General features: G+C 46.3%; 1 protein-coding gene and 1 long non-coding RNA gene across 5 annotated transcripts in view; one reads left to right on the forward strand and one right to left on the reverse strand.

The window, feature by feature from the left end:
* The window catches only part of PDE8A (phosphodiesterase 8A), a 191678-nt gene that overhangs the window by 147154 nt on the left and 26238 nt on the right, over window positions 1–18286 (reverse strand). For 3 of the 4 annotated variants that reach the window (XR_013979215.1, XR_013979216.1, XM_080980347.1), the window contains exon 1: window positions 10050–12091. The exons of the other annotated variant lie outside the window; for it this stretch is intronic. Coding sequence is in view for 1 of the 3 variants with exons in the window: in XM_080980347.1 (XP_080836473.1) it covers window positions 10050–10292 (243 nt within the window). In the remaining 2 variants the exon portion in view is untranslated. Of the gene's footprint in view, window positions 1–10049; window positions 12092–18286 lie in introns of those variants that run through there. 4 annotated transcript variants of the gene reach the window in all.
* LOC308462757 overlaps window positions 1–18286 on the forward strand; it is a 226437-nt gene that overhangs the window by 2362 nt on the left and 205789 nt on the right. The gene's annotated exons all lie outside the window — the stretch shown is intronic.

Here is an 18286-nt window from a genome sequence, read left to right on the forward strand (position 1 = left end):
GGGAAGTAGAGGGTGGGTGGTGGGTTTTATAATTAAGTGTATAATTATACAACTGTTGTAATTTAGATATTATATTTTATGTGAGGGAATCATTGGGAATTTTGGTTATTATGTATACATGTTAGGTTTCAATAAAGATATTTGAAAATTTAAAAAAAAAAAATCTGGAAGGCGCTGGGTTCCCCACCCTGATTTTCAGACATGGGTATTGTTATGTTAGTTTTCCTGGTTACACTCGCACTTCTGTCCTGGCTTCCAGCGTTCCTTTTATGCTGCATTGCACTATGTTGCACTATGGTCAATATATCACCATGTCAAGCTAAATTTAATTCACACCAGTGGATGGGGTGTGACACAGCAGCTGATGCCATCGGACATGTTGTTCCCCTTTATGTACCTGCATGCTTCTGTTCCCCTCTGATTTACTCACGAAAAAGGCAGGAGAGGACTGTATGAGGAATATCACCCCAGATTTCATCATGTGGCACGATCCACGAAAACCATGGGGAAATCACAGCACAAAATTCCCACAATTTCCCAGATTAACATGGTTGTAAATGGATTCCCCCCAGAAGCAATCAACATGGACATGAGCGCTAGATTTGCAGAAGAGGATTTTATATCCCATGAAAAATCACACGTAACATGGAAATTATCAGGTAAGGAAATGTCAGGGCCATGTGATGAAGTGTTATCTAAATGCAGCCCCTCATCTAAAGCAACATCTCTGCCTTATAGCTTTGCGTATTTCTTCAGTTAAATTAAAAAAAATAAAATGTTTACTGCAGGTCAATATAAGTGGGGGGGTGGGGAACTCTCCCTGCACTATGGTCAACCAAAAATGCAATAAAAGCCGTCATCTCTCGTAGCAAAACATTTTGGCCTTAGAGACAGGCAGCAGGAGCACTGGGGAAAATTTAGAATGTCTCATTGTGGGAAGCCAAATCTTTGTGCAAGATGATTGACGTCAATGGAAATGGGAGGGAAAGGCTGAGAAGGGTTCAGAGCAATGACATCGGCTGCAAGGACAAAACAACCACAGTCAAGAAAAGGGAGGGTGGCTGATGTGGAAATAGAAAGAGTCGAGTGTGTCATAGATTCTCCCGCCCCAAAGTGAACAGAAGGAGAGCCCCTTTTGGATCAGGCCAGAGGACCCTTTAGCCCACCATGCTGTGGGAGGTCTGTGGGAAGCCTGCAATCAGGATTCGAATTCACGATCAACTCTCCTGGGGTTTCCAGCAACTGCCTCTCAGCTGTGCAGGCAGAGCCTAGCCATTGTTTATAGTGTCCGCTGAGAGTTTCAAAGGAAGGACCTTATCAGTTCAAAGGACAGAATCTAGAGGTTCTACCCATCACCAGAACCACCAGTTTGCAGTGTTAGAAACTGAGATATGAAAGCTAGAAGCTAAATGGCACCTTAAACCTAGGTGATGGGCGCAACAGTGGAATGTCTAGATGCTTTTTTTTTAATAAGAAGAATACAAAGCTGAAAATGAATGGACTATAGCTAAAATATTATTTTCATTTTTTCATAGTCATAACCCTGCCCACTCCCTTAATATTCTTAAGAGGGTCTCTTCTCCAGTCTTCAGAGAGTACAGTGGTACCTCGGGTTACATACGCTTCAGGTTACATATGCTTCAGGTTACAGACTCCGCTAACCCAGAAATAGTGCTTCAGGTTAAGAACTTTGCTTCAGGATAAGAACAGAAATCATGTCACGGCGGCAGAAGGAGGCCCCATTAGCTAAAGTGGTGCTTCAGGTTAAGAACAGTTTCAGGTTAAGAACGGACCTCCGGAACGAATTAAGTACTTAACCCAAGGTACCACTGTAGCTGGAAGTGGGGAGGCAGAAAAAGGTCCTTCCTTCCACTCTGCAGTTTTAATCTGAAATCTTAGACGCAGCACTGCGCCCAGAGATGAGAAACGGCTCGCGCTAATGAAATTCCCTGTTGCAAAAGGCACCTAGAACAATGGGAGTTTCGAACACTGCCTGTTTGATCCATTTTTCAAAAAGGAGTGGCATATTTTGTGTGTGTGTGTGTGGTTAATCTGAATGCTGCAAACCAGGCTTTGCCTTCCAGATGTTACTGGACTACAACTCCCATCAGCCCCCAAAATACACCTGGAAGGCAACAGGTTGGCAAAAATTGGCCCTGGTTCATATCCTTGCTATGGACCGCTTACATCAGCTGATACTGATCTGACGACCTCTAGATGCTTTGACATGCAATTCCCATCCATCCCTGCCACAGCATTTCAGCCGACAAGGAAAGAATTTCAGCTAAGCATTAAGAGGAAGTTTCTGATAGTATGAGCAGTTCAGTGAAAGAGCAGACAGCCTCCGAAGGTTTTTAAACAGAGGCTGAACCGTCACCAATTATGTCCCATTGTCAGGAGGCGGAGCTAGATGAGCACAGGGTTTAAAGGGATCTTAGAGTCTAACACTGAATCTCAGCAAAGTTTGCTACACTTTTCATTGGTGCTATATAAAGACAAGCACACCCATCCTCTCCATGTATCACCTTTACACCTGCAGTCCTGGTGACACTGGGATTTATTTTATTAGTGAATCTGCCACCCATTTTTGCCACTTTTGTTGTCATGCCCAAGTAATTAACTCTGTGCCTACCATGGCCAAAATCCCACAGTTTGAATTAAAAGAACATTGGGGGTAAGGTGTGCAGCGCCCTGGTAATGAGCCAAATTTATGAAGACTGCATACGGACATACCATCAGGATTTCAGTCATCATACAATTCCGTAAGAACATCGAAAGTTGCCTTGTACCTGACCTAACCTTCAGCCACCTGGACCACCACTATCAGGCACATCACAGAACGCATGATTTAATTAATGGGATTTCTGACAACAGGGATAGGAAGCGGCCTGTTTGCTCAGACCAGAGAGGAAGCCTGACCCACAGCCATTCGTAGACGAGAGTGAAGAATTGCATCACATGCTGGTGAACTCAGGTCCCACCATTAAAGTTGGTTCGGAACTTTTGTACGACAGATGTGTTCACCCACCCTCACCCCAAAAAAGGGGAGAAATTGGACTTCTTGAGATCAAGGAAATGACAGGGAAAATGTGACACAAAGGGTGGGGACATATAATAACTTTGTCACACCTCCCTGCAAACAAATCAGAATGAATGCTCACAAAAGCAGGTACAGTGGTACCTTTGGGTTAAGTACTTAATTCGTTCCGGAGGTCTGTTCTTAACCTGAAACTGTTCTTAACCTGAAGCACTGCTTTAGCTAATGGGGCCTCCCGCTGCCGCCGCGCCGCTGGAGCACGATTTCTGTTCTCATCCTGAGGTAAAGTTCTTAACCCGAGGTACTATTTCTGGGTTAGCAGAGTCTGTAACCTGAAGCGTATGTAACCCGAGGTACCACTGTAATCTGAAAGCAGCTTCCTCACATCTTTGCTAGATAGCTGTTCTTTTGGTTTTACCACACTAGAGAGCCAGTAGCAGGAGTGTTGGACTAGGAAACCAAATCCCCACTTGGCCACAAGGGTCACAGGGTGACTTTGGGCCAGTCGTTGCCTCTCAGCCTAACCTACTTTGCAGGCTTGTTGTGGGGATGAAACGAGGAGGGACAGAACCCATTCTGCCCCCTTGAGCTCCCTGGAGTAAAATGTGGGATAAGGGTAAAGGGACCCCTGACCATTAGGTCCAGTCATGGACGACTCTGGGGTTGCGGCGCTCATCTTGCTTTATTGGCCGAGGGAGCCGGAGTACAGCTTCCGGGTCATGTGGCCAGCATGACTAAGCCGCTTCTGGCGAACCAGAGCAGCACACGGAAACACCGTTTACCTTCCCACCAGAGTGGTACCTATTTATCTACTTGCACTTTGATGTGTTTTTGAACTGGTAGGTTGGCAGGAGCAGGGACCGAGCAACGGGAGCTCACCCCATCGCGGGGATTCGAACCACCAACCTTCTGATCGGCAAGCCCTAGGCTCTGTGGTTTAGACCACAGCGCCACCCTCGTCCCTAAAATGTGGGATAGAAATGCAGTAATAATTAAATTGAATCTTTATAGCCAGCGCGAAGGTAAAATAAAAGACTGCACTTTAGTGGGGAAATATATATTTGACTGGGGAGCCAGATCACGTCGATCCAGTCTAACCTGGCTTTCACGATGCCAAGAACGACAGTGCCAAAGACATTTACACACCTGGCGATCTAATGTGTGCCATTTGGATTTCACCATGTGTCAAGAGAACAGACGATTGCAGCAGGAAGGCTGTCGAAGTGGCAGAGTGCCTGCTTTATATATGCACAAGGTCCCAGGTTCAGTCTTTGACGCGGCAAGTCGGAAGAGTCAGGGAGCAGATGAAAGGGGAAAAAGATGCAGCTTGAGACTCTGCAGACACACTTTTTTCTGTGTATTAAAATACAGTGGTACCTTGGGTTAAGTACTTAATTCGTTCTGGAGGTCTGTTCTTAACCTGAAACACCACTTTAGCTAATGGGGCCTCCTGTTGCCGCTGCACCGCCAGAGCATGATTTCTGTTCTCATCCTGAAGCAAAGTTCTTAACCTGAAGCACTATTTCTGGGTTAGCGGAGTTTGCAACCTGAAGTGTATGTAACCTGAAGCGTATGTAACCTGAGGTACCACTGTAGAAATTTGACTGATGCATGGACCAAACCCAAATAAGCTGTTCCTTGCTAACCTTGAATGATTTTATTTTTTAAAAAAATTAAATAGGTTTGATATCGTCATGTTGGGGAGGGCCCTCTGCAGGCCGGTCTACAGACGAGCGCTCAGACAGAGCGGACCCCTTCCTGACCCCACACTTGACATTTTGGTTCCCGACCATTCACGGCAAAATAGTAATAATAATAGGCCTTGCTATTAGAGTATTAATATTATGAGCTTTTTAAAAATGAAATAAAATAAAGGTTATGAAGTTACATGGAACAGCATTCAGATTACAATGACAATGTGCATTTTAAAAACACAGCCACCCTTCCATCTGGTCTGGGATGGATTATCTGACAACAGACACATCAAATTAATAGATACAGAATAAATCACAATCCCTGGCTCACATATGTTATTTATGCACTCCTTCTCTTTTTATGGCTCAAGTTATTGCACGGGTTCCGCCAGGTTTTAAAGCCAAATCATTGTGCTTGTTCCCCACGAAAGCTCATGGCACAATAAATTTGTCCCGTCTTTCAGGTGCCACAAGACCCTTTGTTCTTTTTTACTTTTCAGCTGTCGATGACATGGCAAACAGCAGGAGATGAGGCTGCAACTCCTTTCACTGATGCATGCAGTCAAGTTAGACACCGTCGTGTACATTATATGTCAACTGCAGCGAAAAGGAGCACAACGTGAATGCAGTACAGAATAAAGAGCAAACTCATTTTATGCACCATTCATAAATAAATAAAGCCCACACTCTCCTACTTAGCTCATGAGTAAAACCCATTCTGTTTAAAGAGAGGAGAGGAAAGGAGTAGAGTATGTTAGCCTTGCTTGTTCTCGTCAAAGAACCGACATGAGGTATCATCTCTGGAGATTCAAAGTTTAATCAATTAACCAATCTTATTTAAAGGTAGAGGTAAAGGGACCCCTGACCATTAGGTCCAGTCGTGACCGAATATGGGGTTGCGGCGCTCATCTCGCTTTATTGGCCAAGGGAGCCGGCGTATAGCTTCTGGGTCATGTGGCCAGCATGACTAAGCCACTTCTGGAGAACCAGAGCAGCACACAGAAACGCCGTTTATCTTCCCGCCGGAGCGGTACCTATTTATCTACTTGCACTTTCATGTGTTTTCGAACTGCTAGGTTGGCAGGCGCAGGGACCGAGCAATGAGAGCTCAACCCGTCACGGGGATTCAAACCGCCGACCTTCTGATCAGCAAGTCCTAGGCTCTGTGGTTTAACCCACAGCGCCACCCGCGTCCCATCTTATTTAAAAGGTGCTCCCAATTCATCAGGCAGCATATATAGATATAGACATACCATATTTACTCGAATGCAATGCGCACCTTTTTTTGGCCAAATCACTTTGCGAAAATTAGGGTGCGCATTAGATATGATGGTGCATCAGATTTGGTTGCAAACTTGAAAAACACCACTGGAATGGCAAATACTTTCTTGGTTTCAAGGTTTTGAAAACTGAGGCACGCATTAGATTTGATGGCGCATCAGATTCGCGTAAATACGGTAGTCATAGAATCGTAAAATTGTAGAGTGGATCATCTGATCCAACCCCCTGCAATACAGGAGTATGTAAATTGTCCCATTCGGGGATCGAACCTGCAACCTCTGGTGAACTACATCCCCCATCATCCCTGACCAGGTTCCCTATCTCTGCCTTAAATCCATTAAGAAGTAGTATCTTGAATTCAGACTGAAATCAACCAGAGACCCCCTTCTAAATTTTACTGCAAGATTACAGTCTCTGCAAATTCACACCACACATTTAAAACACATTAAGTGCACGACCGCCCCCCACCTACCCAAAGAATCATGGAGACTATAGTTTCAGTGAACTACAATTCCCAGTGAGATAGCAAACCACATTTCCCATGATACTTTAGAGGTAAGCCATTTGCTGTGGATTGATATGCTTTAAATGTGTGGTGCACATCTGCCCTAGTGATCTTTGTAATCTTTAAAACGGTTAAATCCTCAATCCTATACTGAATAAGAGAGGTGGCAGGTGGGAATTAAACACACAGTTTTGGGGTCGTATACCTAATTTGATTTCATTTACCACAGTGGTTGCAATTTCACCATTCGACTTGGAAATAGTACAAGAGATAAAGATGTTTTATGCAACGTTTATAATATATAAGTCCACCCCACCCATCGCTCACTCAACTGTATGTCTGTCATATATCAATATTTGCTATCCTTTCTTCTTTCTTCATATATTTGAAGGCTTATAGGAAAAGCGAGTAAAACTGAGACAAAAATACATTTCAAAAGTCACCTACACACAACTATATTACTTCTCCGTTAAGAGCTTCTCGTGATCACTCAGTGACCATCCATGAAAAGCAAAAATGCTAAGAGATGCCACACAAATCCTTAGCGATCTCGCAAGAAGCCTGAGAACTATTTTATCCCCTCAAAAAATAAACAAATGAATAAGAAAAAAATATTGACCCTTTCACATGCCAAGATCAGAGTTTGCAACACATGAATCTTAGGCTTAAGTTCTGATCAACCTCATTGGCATAGAGGATTGCCGCTCTGGCCCTACACATTTACTCAGAAGCAAGTACAACTGTGTTTGATGGGGTTTACTCAGATGCAGCGGATCAGAGCCTTGCTTAAAAGTCACAACAAATCCACACTGATTTAATTGGAACTTAATTCCATGGAAGCGTGATCCCTGAGACTGGATCACCTAATGTTTTTTGCTTTACGTACTTTAACGCTAGGGACGTGGGTGGCGCTGTGGGTTAAACCACAGAGCCTAAGCCTTGCTGATCAGAAGGTCGGCAGTTCGAATCCCCGCAACGGGGTGAGCTCCCGTTGCACGGTCCCTGCTCCTGCCAACCTAGCAGTTCAAAAGCACGTCAAAGTGCAAGTAGATAAATAGATACCATTCTGGTGGGAAGGTAAATGGTGTTTCCGTGTGCTGCTCTGGTTCGCCAGAAGTGGCTTAGTCATGCTGGCCACGTGACCCGGAAGCTATACTCCGGCTCCCTCGGCCAGTAAAGCGAGATGAGCGCTGCAACCCCAGAGTCGGCCACAACTAGACCTAATGGTCAGGGGTCTCTTTACCTTTACTTTAAAGCTGGTTTTGGTGGTGGAGGGGTGGGGCTTCAGTTTTGATTACATACAGCAGTCTTAGAAACTCAAGATATATAAGCTAGGTGCCAAAGAGACCTTAAACCTAGGTTGCGAGAGCCACAACGGAATGTCTACTCGCCGGGGGATTGGACTAGATGACAAGATGTCCCTTCCAAGGCTCAATTCTATCAAATCTCAACAACATTGCTTGACTGTGGCCAACAATTCACTTGAGGGAGAAAACCACACAGTGGAAATCGAAAGGCAGAGATTTTAAAATTGTGGTTGCCATAGGAGCCAACTCCTAGGGGCCTAGGTCCTTTAGTCCCCCCCCCCAATAAAATATTTGAGGGAGCTGCCCCCCAAGTTGATAAGCATTGCCATTTAAATAGTGTCTTTTGATCGATTATGCATGGCGGGGCTTACCTAAGAAACACGCACACCCGTTTTATTCAAGTTGGCACCCCTAGTGACCGCCAACCAAATACCCAGAAATCTCCATGTAGTCGCAATTAGACCCACACCAGTAGCAAAATGCACCTGGTGCCTGGGAAATTCTAAACACTACAGGAGAGTAGCTGGGCGTGAGGATTTTAGCCATTCCACACACACACACACACTTTGCTCAACATAAAACCAGCCACCTGGCTCTTCCTACATGGGAAAAGCAACAGGCATTACATTTAGACAATGTTTTTTTTCCTGGGGGGACGCAGGGGTACGCATGCCCCTAAACATTTTGTGAATCTAAGTTTTGCAGTATTTCAATATGAGTAGGAAAATGAGAGTACCCCTAAAACATTTTTTTAGGGGGGAAAAGCACTGCATTTAGGTTTCATAATCTAATCTTACCACCTTCTTCCTCCCTTCCTAGTAAGCACACCTAGAATTAAAATCAGGACGTACTTTCATGGAGATCTCTAGCTCTTGCTTGTTTTATTGCAACTGATCATTGCAACAGAATACCCTAAAGTATGAAAACACACAAGGGGATGTTGACAGCAAATGGTCCCTACAGAATTGCCTGGTAAACAAACCACCTAGACTTCAGCCAACTGAAGCACTTGAAATTAAGACAGTTTGCATCTTCGTTCACACGTTAAATCCAGTTCAGTGCAGCACCCAGGCTGCTCCGTTTAGACCAAATACAACCAAGTTCAAATATCTGCTTAGTTTAGATCACCATTTCCCTTAGGCCTGAGTTTAGAACAGTTTCCTTACCTGATCAACCTGTCAGGGCTGTTGTAGGTATAAAAATGGGACAGAGCTGTATACGACACCCTGAGCACTTTGGCGAAAAGGTGAGATATGTGTTAAAGAAGCTTTTAAAAAGTGAATAATGAGGTTTCACTGAAATCAAGTATTCACCGAAATCAATATTTCAAGCTTTAGTATAATTCATTTTATTATTTTGAGCATAGCAGTTTAACTGGGCTGTAAACCTTGAACAGGGCAAGCATTAGTACGTCTATTTTGATCCTTAAAAATATTTATTTTCTTAGCTGAGTCAATATTCCTAGTGCCTTTTTGTCTTTCGGTTCTTGTGGGATGACCTTTGTGGTTTTGATTACCCTAATCCTAAACAAACTTGCTTGTAAATTCTACATAGTGAATTCACCTGGAACCTCTTACAATAGGCAACCACACATTTATTGCAAAAATCCAACCAGGTTTTTACATGTTTCCCCTTCTGACCACCTTTATTGTTAACCTTGGTGAATTTTGTTCCTGGTCTGCGCACGAACACACACAAATCCTTGCAAAAGTTCAGAAGGCCAGCGTCTTCTGTGCTCGTTTGCATGTGAAAAAATCAGTGTCTTAAATCAACAGTTCTAATCCATTATGTATCAGGTCGGAGGGTGGGGGGATGGGGATTAAAACAAACTTTTGCTTATATCCACAAAAACTTGGTAACTTAAAAGGGGCCAGGGGGTGGCAGGGGTAAAATAATAGCTTTGCTACTGTGACATTCTTACACTACTAGACACATGCAGGCCCGAGAAAGTTCAAACAATATGAAATTGGCATATATATAGATTTTCTGCACCTCTTGCTACAGGACATAGAGTGTAACCCTTAAAACTTAATTCTGTTTGCAAAAGGATGAATGGGGGGGGGATAAATAACTCCGCTGAAGTTGCCATTTTTAGATAAACAGGTCCCCAACCAACCTAAAACCAACTCAACAGACAGGGGCCAATATCCTGTTCGATATATCTGTCAATAAGAGAAAAGTACAGGCATCCCCCTTCAACCAAACGACTCGACTTTTTCCATTACCTTAACACTGGATCTGCTGGTGCGAGACTCCCCCTCCATGTTGTCCTGCTTGTCTTTCTTGGAAGGATTAGTCCTCAACTTGTACGCGGAGGTGTTGGAAGATTTAATGAATAATCCAGAGACAGGGTTGCCTTGCTGCTGTTGCTGCTGCTGCTGCGACGACGAGTTCGAGTCCTCCGTCTCTTTGCTACTGTGATAAACCACCCTGCTGTCTGAGATGTGGATGCTGGGAGCGCAGCCCATGGTGGCGGTTTCAAGCCGCTAGTGCTCAAGATTACCTCGTCTCCTTTTTCTCTTTTCCCCCTTTCCTCTTTTCCTCCCGGGAAAACGGACTCCTTGGTGACTCCTTTCTCTTAATAGTTCGTATCTGGTTCCTGGTCCACGGCTTCACTCCACATCGTCAGCTGTTCCTTAGGCAGAAACGCCAAACCCAAAGGCGCATGGCTGGTGGCGGATGAGAAATTGGGGTGGGGGGCGCGCGGAGGGGCTTTCTCCCCCTTCTTCCTTTTGACCCTACAAAGCTGATTGTCTTGATGTTCTCAACCGCAGAAAGTGGGTTAAAAAGCAGGGCTGGAGGGAGCTGCGTTTAACTGGCACCTCCCCCACAAAAAAAAGTCAATTGAAAGAGGGGGGGCAGAGAGAAAGAAAATTGGGGGAAATCTCCAGCCCCCCTCCTCAGTCTTCCTGTTTAATTAGAAGCCGGATCCATGCCAGAATGTACTAATTCTCGGCCCCCTCCTTAGCACCTCCAAAAAAAAAGTATTTTCCCCCACGTTTGTATTCCTAGTGTATTGCAAATTACATCGAAGTAGGTGGGGGCTCTCCCCCCCCAGCCCTACCCTTCCACACCCCAAGCCCCCCCGCCTCCAGGCCCCCCACAAGTGGGTCAGATATTGCCTTCCACCCAAAAGATTAAAATAAATCAGTTCCCAAGTGGGGCTTCCTGGACGGGGGGTGGGGGCGAATAAAGCCCCCTCTGGTGTTATCGTGGGAACCTCATGAAGCGCCCATCAAATTCACATTCCTAGCCAAACGCTTCCCCCTCCTCTTCCTCCACCACCTCTTTCGCAACAGCTGCGCTTGAAAACCTGGAAACGCGTTACGGACATTCACACGTTACTTCCTCTCTTTTCTTCGAAAAGGGCTTCTCTTCCGGACTAACTCTTCTTCCTGGAAGGTTAGGGTTAAAAAAGAAGGCGCTTCTTTCAAGCCAGCGACGGCCTTCCATTCAAGGGGCACCGAGAACCCCCCTTTATCCCAAATACACACACCCCAAAAAGAGGGGAGAGGGAAGCTTGCAAGCGGAGCGCATCAACCCGAGGCACGAGCGCCGATGCAAAAGAAAACCCGTAGAAATGGAGAGCATCTTAATAACTGCACCCTTGGGAGAAGGCGCGGGGACGGGGGGGGGGAGAGATGGAGCAGGGGCAGGGTCAAGCCCAGGAGAGGAGCGAGGATTTCTCTGTCTTCCTCTTCTCTTCCCTTCCCCTAGAAGAGCAGCAGGAATTGTAACAAACACAGAGAAGGTTAAGTTTTTCACAAGGAAGAAAAAAACCCCGAGATTCTCCAGCCGGTAGCCGACGTCTCCTCCTCCGTTTCCATTTTGGTTGTGTTTTTTTTTGAAATGTGGCTTTTATTCTGCGCCAAAACGGAGCGCGCGCTCCCCCCCCCCTTAAAAAAAAAGGAGTGAAAAATGAAAGCAGAAAAAGGAGAGCGGGGAGTTCCGATCTGCGTGGAATGAATTAAAATGGCGAGAAAGGAGGGAAGCGGAGAGGGTTCTTTTTCTAATATATTTTTTAAAAAAATCCCAGGCGCGTGGGGACTGCTCGCCTCTTCTTTTTTCCTCTTCTGCTGCTTCTCTCGGCGGCGCTCCCGGCGAAATCTTTGCAGCTGCCGCCGATTCCGCAGCCCAGCCGCGCACTCGCCTCGCCTTCTCCTCCCCAGTAGCGAACGAGGCTTCCCGGCTTGCACGATCTCCCCCTTTTCAGCACCCTCCCTCCCGTAAGAACCAAACACCTCCAGGAAGAAAAAGAAGAAAAGGAGGGAGGAAAGAAGAAGAAAAAAGGAAGGGTAAAAAAAAAGAAGAAGATCTGCCCGGGAGTTTGACAGCCCCGGCAGGCTCCACCGCGTCGCAGCCAATAAAAGCCCCCGCCAGCGCTGACCTCCAGCCTTTACTGGCGTCAATGCAAATGAACTGAGAGGGCCAATGTGGCGCGGCGCGCCCGGCTGGCGGCGAAGGAGCGAACTTCAAACCGGCTCCTTGCGCGGCTCCTCCTTCTGCACTCGCTCCTGCCCGCGCCTCCGCCGTTGCTGCTTGGGATCGGCAGCCTGCCTGCCTGCCTGCCTGCCTGCCTGCCCGGCTTGGGGGTGGGTGGGCTGGCTGGCCGGCCGGCCCTCTGGCGCGCAAAGGAGAGCGCAGGAAACGGAGGCGGAGCCGGCCCTGCTGGAGAGGTTTTTACGCACGGCCTGTAAGAGGGCGGGGATCGGTTGCCCCCGGGGCAGGGCTGCTGGGGTAAACGCCCGGGGGTCCCCATCCAGACCCCGCTCAGAGGAGGGAGCAGCAGGCCCTGGCTGTTGAAATCCGCGCGGATCAAATGCGTCGCTTCCCAGGAGAGGTGGCTGGTTGGCCAGGGTGAGCGCTTAACCCTTCCATACCCTCCAACATTTCTCCCATGAAAATAGGGCCGTCCTATTCCATCATTTTGGGTTCATTTATACCCCACCCATCTGACTGGGCTTCCCCAGCCCTCTGGGCACCTTTTAACATATATAAAAATATTTTTTAAAAACCATAAGCGTAAAAAACTACTTCCCTATACAGTGGTACCTCGGGTTAAGAACTTAATTCGTTCTGGAGGTCCGTTCTTAACCTGAAACTGTTCTTAACCTGAAGCACCACTTTAGCTAATGGGGCCTTCTGCTGCTGCCGCGCGATTTCTGTTCTCATCCTGAAGCAAAGTTCTTAACCCGAGGTATTATTTCTGGGTCAGCGGAGTCTGTAACCTGAAGCATATGTAACCCGAGGTACCACTGTACAGTTCTGCCTTCAGATGGCTTCGAAAGGTTGTATACTCCTTCACTCTGGGGTCACATAACTCCATCCCCTCCAACATTTCGCCAGTGAAAATAGGGACGTCCTCAGCATAGCTGTCAACTTTCAGATTTGAAAATAAGGGAGCAGCAGCCTCGAAAATAAGGGATCAGCAGCCTCACCTGTCCCGGGGACAGTCTACGGGATAGCTAACAATCCGGGATAGCAGTGGGAAACGGTGCTGGAATAAGGGAATTTCCCGCAAAAAAAGGGAAGGTTGACAGCTATGGTCCTCAGGAAAAGTGGGACATTCCAGGATCAAATCAGGAACCGGGACAGCTTTTGCAAATCTGGGACTGCGCCTGGAAAATAGGGATACTTGGAGGGTCTGCCTTTGCCTGACACAAAAAGTGATGCACCCTCCCAGCTCTCACCTGGCAGCTTTCCTTTCTTCTCTCGGTCTGCAGATGTCTTTTCCCTTCCATGCCTCTCACTCAGGGTCCTTCATCAACCATCGCTTTCCTCTGTGGACGCTCAGAATGGCCCAGAGCAGAGGACACCAAAGGAAAACAAAAGTTAAAGAGAGAGAAGAGAAAGAGAAAAAGAAGGAAGGGATAGAAATAAAGAAGTCTGAGCTTGGATAGCTCAGTTGGTTAGAGCGTGGTGCTGATAACCCCAAGGTTGCAGGTTCGATCCTGTATTGGAAAACTGCTTTGCAGGGGGTTGGACCAGATGATCCTCAGGGTCCCTTCCAACACTACATTTCTTTGATTCTAAGGTTGTATAATTGTTTTAAACAGTTTCTAGTATTGTGCTTGGGTGTTGTAACCTGCCCTGGAGCTTAGGGTGAAGGGTGGGTAATAAAAAAATAAAAGAAACTTTTGTCGCATCGCTATCCTGCTCTTCCTCCCAAATGAGCCCCAGGCAGTGAGTACGTCTATAATAAAAATACCATTAACAATAAAAACCCATCTGAAACACGTAACCGCCATGAAATGCAGGAAAACGTAGCCGGTCATGGGCCTGCGGAAGCAGAAATGTTCTTACATCTTAGCAGTTATTGCAGCAGGAGTTGGAGAAATTTATGTCTGTCTGGGGCCACATCCCCTTGAAGGGAACCTTCTGAGGGTTGTATGCCAGTGGGGAGAGGGCAGTGGGTGTCAATTTTAGCTTCTTATAATAGGCTGGTTTTGACACACATTTCCACAACCCTCTGGACCCTCCAACCCAGGAAGCAAGAGGCATGATTGGAGTTCAAGGACAAATTCCAGCCAGGCAAAAACAGCCCCACTACAAAGCAAGGAAGGGCTATGGCCTAGGAAGAGTCTCAAAAGACAGAGAATGGCCTTTGGCCCCCAGACCTGAGGTTCCCCACCCCTGATCTAAAGACACCCCCCCCCAAAAAAAAGAAATCCAGAGTTTAGAATTGTCTCACTGCACTACTGGTTTCAATACTCTGAATACTTGGGAGTAAACCAGGTTAAATTCGCTGCGACTTATGGGATGTTGCTGTTTTGCAGTCTGCAGCAATAATATTTTTTTAAATATAATTTTCAGGGGTGTGGAATAGTATTGCCAGATTTTCATATATATCTACATACACATACATGAGCCCCCTGGTCTTTTAAAACAGCTTAATTGCCAAGTGTAAAAAGCTTTACTTGGGGATGGGGAACCTGACACCCTCCAAATGTTGTTGGACTCCAGGTCCCATCAATCCCAGCCAACCTGTCCAGTGCTGAGGGATGATGGGAACTGGAGTCCAGAATTGTCTGGAGGTTCCCTAGTTGGTCGGTGGCAGTGATGACTACCAACTTAGTTTGGTTTGGGAGAGGATTCGACAAATTCATGTTGGATAAGACTTCTCAGTGGCTGTGTTGTGCCTCCACTGTCAGTGGCACTATACCTCTGAAAACCAATTCCTGGGAATCGCAAGAGGGAAGGGTCCTGTTTATGGGCTTCCCATAGACATCTGATTTGCCACTGTGAGAACACACTGCCTTTATGCTGAGCCAGCAGGCCTCTTACGTTCTGCTTTACTTGCTGATCTCTGCAGATCAAGTTGCTCCTTAAAAGGCACTTGAGCAGATATGGGCATAGCAGGGAGGGGCAAATCAATAAAATCAGTAAAAATACATAGCTAACTGAGGTTCTGTCCCCCCCTAACAAAAGGCCTGCCTCCCCTGACAAAAATCCTGGCTAGGCCCATGGGAGCAAACCAGGCTGGGTGTTGTTTGTTTGCGTTTCTGGCAAGTTGGCGACCACCATCCACCTCTTGGTCCCTTGATTTTGTAGGCTCAATTCCTTCATTCAATTATTTCAGATTATTTATTTATTTATTAATATTATTGCTATTATTATTATTATTACAGTGGTACCTCAGGTTACATACGCTTCAGGTTACATACGCTTCAGGTTACAGACTCCGCTAACCCAGAAATAGTGCTTCAGGTTAAGAACTTTGCTTCAGGATGAGAACAGAAATCATGCTCTGGCGGCGCGGCAGCAGCAGGAGACCCCATTAGCTAAAGTGGTACCTCAGGTTAAGAACAGTTTCAGGTTAAGTACGGAGCTCCGGAACGAATTAAGTACTTAATCCGAGCTACCACTGTATTATCTATACTGCCCTTCATCCAAAGATCACAGGGTGGTTTACAATATAAAAACACAAAAACGTGTACCATATTAAACAAAATACCACCTCTCCTGGTTTAAAAGGCTGCATATTGTTTAATTGCCCAGAGACCTGGGAGAAGAGGGATGTTTTTGCCTGGCCGTCTATAAAGATATGTAATGAAGGCGCCGGAAGAGCTTCTTTGGGGGAGAGTGTTCCTCAAGAAGGGAGCCACCACAGAAAAGGCCCATATTCAAGTTGTCACCTTCCAGGCCTCTAGTGGAGGAGGCACACAAAGAAGGGCCTCAGATGATGATTGCAGGCCCCAGGTTGGTTCATATAGGGCAGTGGTGGCCAAACATGGCCCTCCAGCTGTTTTGGGACTACAATTCCCATCATCCCTGACCACTGGGTCCTGTTGGCTAGGGATGATGGGAGTTGTAGTCCCAAAACAGCTGGAGGACCAAGTTTGGCCACCACTGATATCGGGAGAGGCGGTCTGTGAGGTTTTGCAGTCCTGAGCTGTTTAGGGCTTTATTATGTCAAAAGCAGCATTTTGTATTAAAAACGAATTGGCAGCCAGTGCAGTCAAGCCAGGGTTGGAATTATATGCTCAAACCATCTTGCCCCAGTGAGCAACCTGGACACTAAATTCTGCACCAGCTGAAGTTTCCAAACGGTCTTCAGTGGCAGCCACACGTATGTCACATTGCAGTAATCTAACCTGGAGGTTAAGGGATGCGGGTGGCGCTGTGGGTTAAACCACAGAGCCAAGAACTTGCCGATCAGAAGATCGACGGTTCGAATCCCCGCAACGGGGTGAGCTCCCGTTGCTCGGTCCCTGCTCCTGCCAACCTAGCAGTTTGAAAGCACGTCAAAGTGCAAGTAGATAAATAGGTACCGCTCTGGCGGGAAGGTAAACGGCGTTTCCGTGCACTGCTCTGGTTCGTCAGAAGTGGCTTAGTCATGCTGGCCACATGACCCGGAAGCTGTACGCCGGCTCCCTCAGCCAATAAAGCGAGATGAGCGCCGCAACCCCAGAGTCGGTCACAACTGGACCTAACGGTCACGTGTCCCTTTACCTTTACCTTTAACCTGGAGGTTACCACAGTGACAGAAGTTAGGCTATCCCTGTCCAGAAAGAGGCCACTAACCGAAGCTGATGGAAGGCGCTCCATGCCACTGAGGTCACCTGATCCTCAAGGAAGGGGCAACAAGGGATCCCAAAATAACCCCAAGCTATGGACTTGCTCCTTCAGAGGGAGCGTAAACCAATCAAGAGCAGGCCACCTCCCCCCCCATCTGGTCTAGGGAACCCCCTACTAACAGTGCCTCTGCCCTAATCTGGATTGAGCTTCAGTTTGTTGGCTCTCATCCCATTACTGAGGCAAGAAAACGGTCCAGCACATCCCATGCCACACCTACAGATGTAAAGGAGAAGTGGAGCTATGTGTCATCACACCGCATTTAGAAGCTCTCCTCCCTTCGGCACTCATGACTCCTCTTTGAAAGAGGCAGATGTGAAGCAAGATTGTATTAAAAGGGCTGGGTCCTTTTCTCTTAGCCACAGGCCAAAAGAAAACCCGTCATGTGATTAAAACCGAAAACAAGAAAATAAACACATAAGTAGTGGCAGCTAACACAAAGCACAAAGCAGACTCTTGGGGATGCGGGAAGAAATATGATTCAGTCTGAATATGAATCTATCTAATTTATGCTTTCTGAAACGCTACGTGAACCAAAATACACCCTTCTTTAGAAATCCACGCATCTCCAGATTTTGCAGTGCAGTCCTTCATCTAAGTCATGTGATGTGCAAATGCAAAGATGATATGCACTTAATAAGGAGTATATTAGTGTACAGAGTATAATACATGTTAAGGAGAATATAAATATTAGGGGAGATATACTTCGCAGATGTGTGTATATTAGGTGAAATGGCACACAAAAATGTGTAGGCTGGGGGAAATTTGCACATCAAACATATATAAAAACCATAGAAATGAATCCAATACATAGACAGTTTGGAATAACGATCTCTAGTTTAAAGGCTTCAGTTTTGTTTTGTTTTTAAAAGGAAGGTCTTCAATAGGCAACAGAAAGAAAATCGAGTCTGATCAAACAATCACTTTTCGGACGGTATTCCAGAAGATAGGTGCTGGCACACTAAAGGCCTGATTCCTACACTATACGGAACAGTTCTCTGCAATTTTGCTTAATATACACATTTTTGCACACACACAAACCACCCTAATAGAATGCATTTTTCCATGTTCTTTTCTGTAATATACCCATGCATACTTTTCCCTAGTATACACATTTCGCATGAGAATTTCAAAATTCAGAGAAGTGCAAATTTCAAGGGATAACTGTTGTGCTAGCTCACGTGCTTCGGGAACTGCGGACTTGGTGAGTTAAAACACAAAGTGAAATGCAAATTCGTCCTCTGCCCCTACCCTCCACACCTGAGGCCAACAGGTCAGCATGGAGAGCTCAGGGCAGGGCAGGCAACACACACTGTTCCAACAGCTCAGCAAGTGCCCAGCAGTCGACAGGAAAGTTGCCAATTTCATCCGGCATCTTCTGAAGTGG

The sequence above is a fragment of the Podarcis pityusensis genome (assembly GCF_964106645.2).
Source record: "Podarcis pityusensis genome assembly, chromosome: 14".
In the NCBI taxonomy this organism is placed as follows: domain Eukaryota; kingdom Metazoa; phylum Chordata; class Lepidosauria; order Squamata; family Lacertidae; genus Podarcis; species Podarcis pityusensis.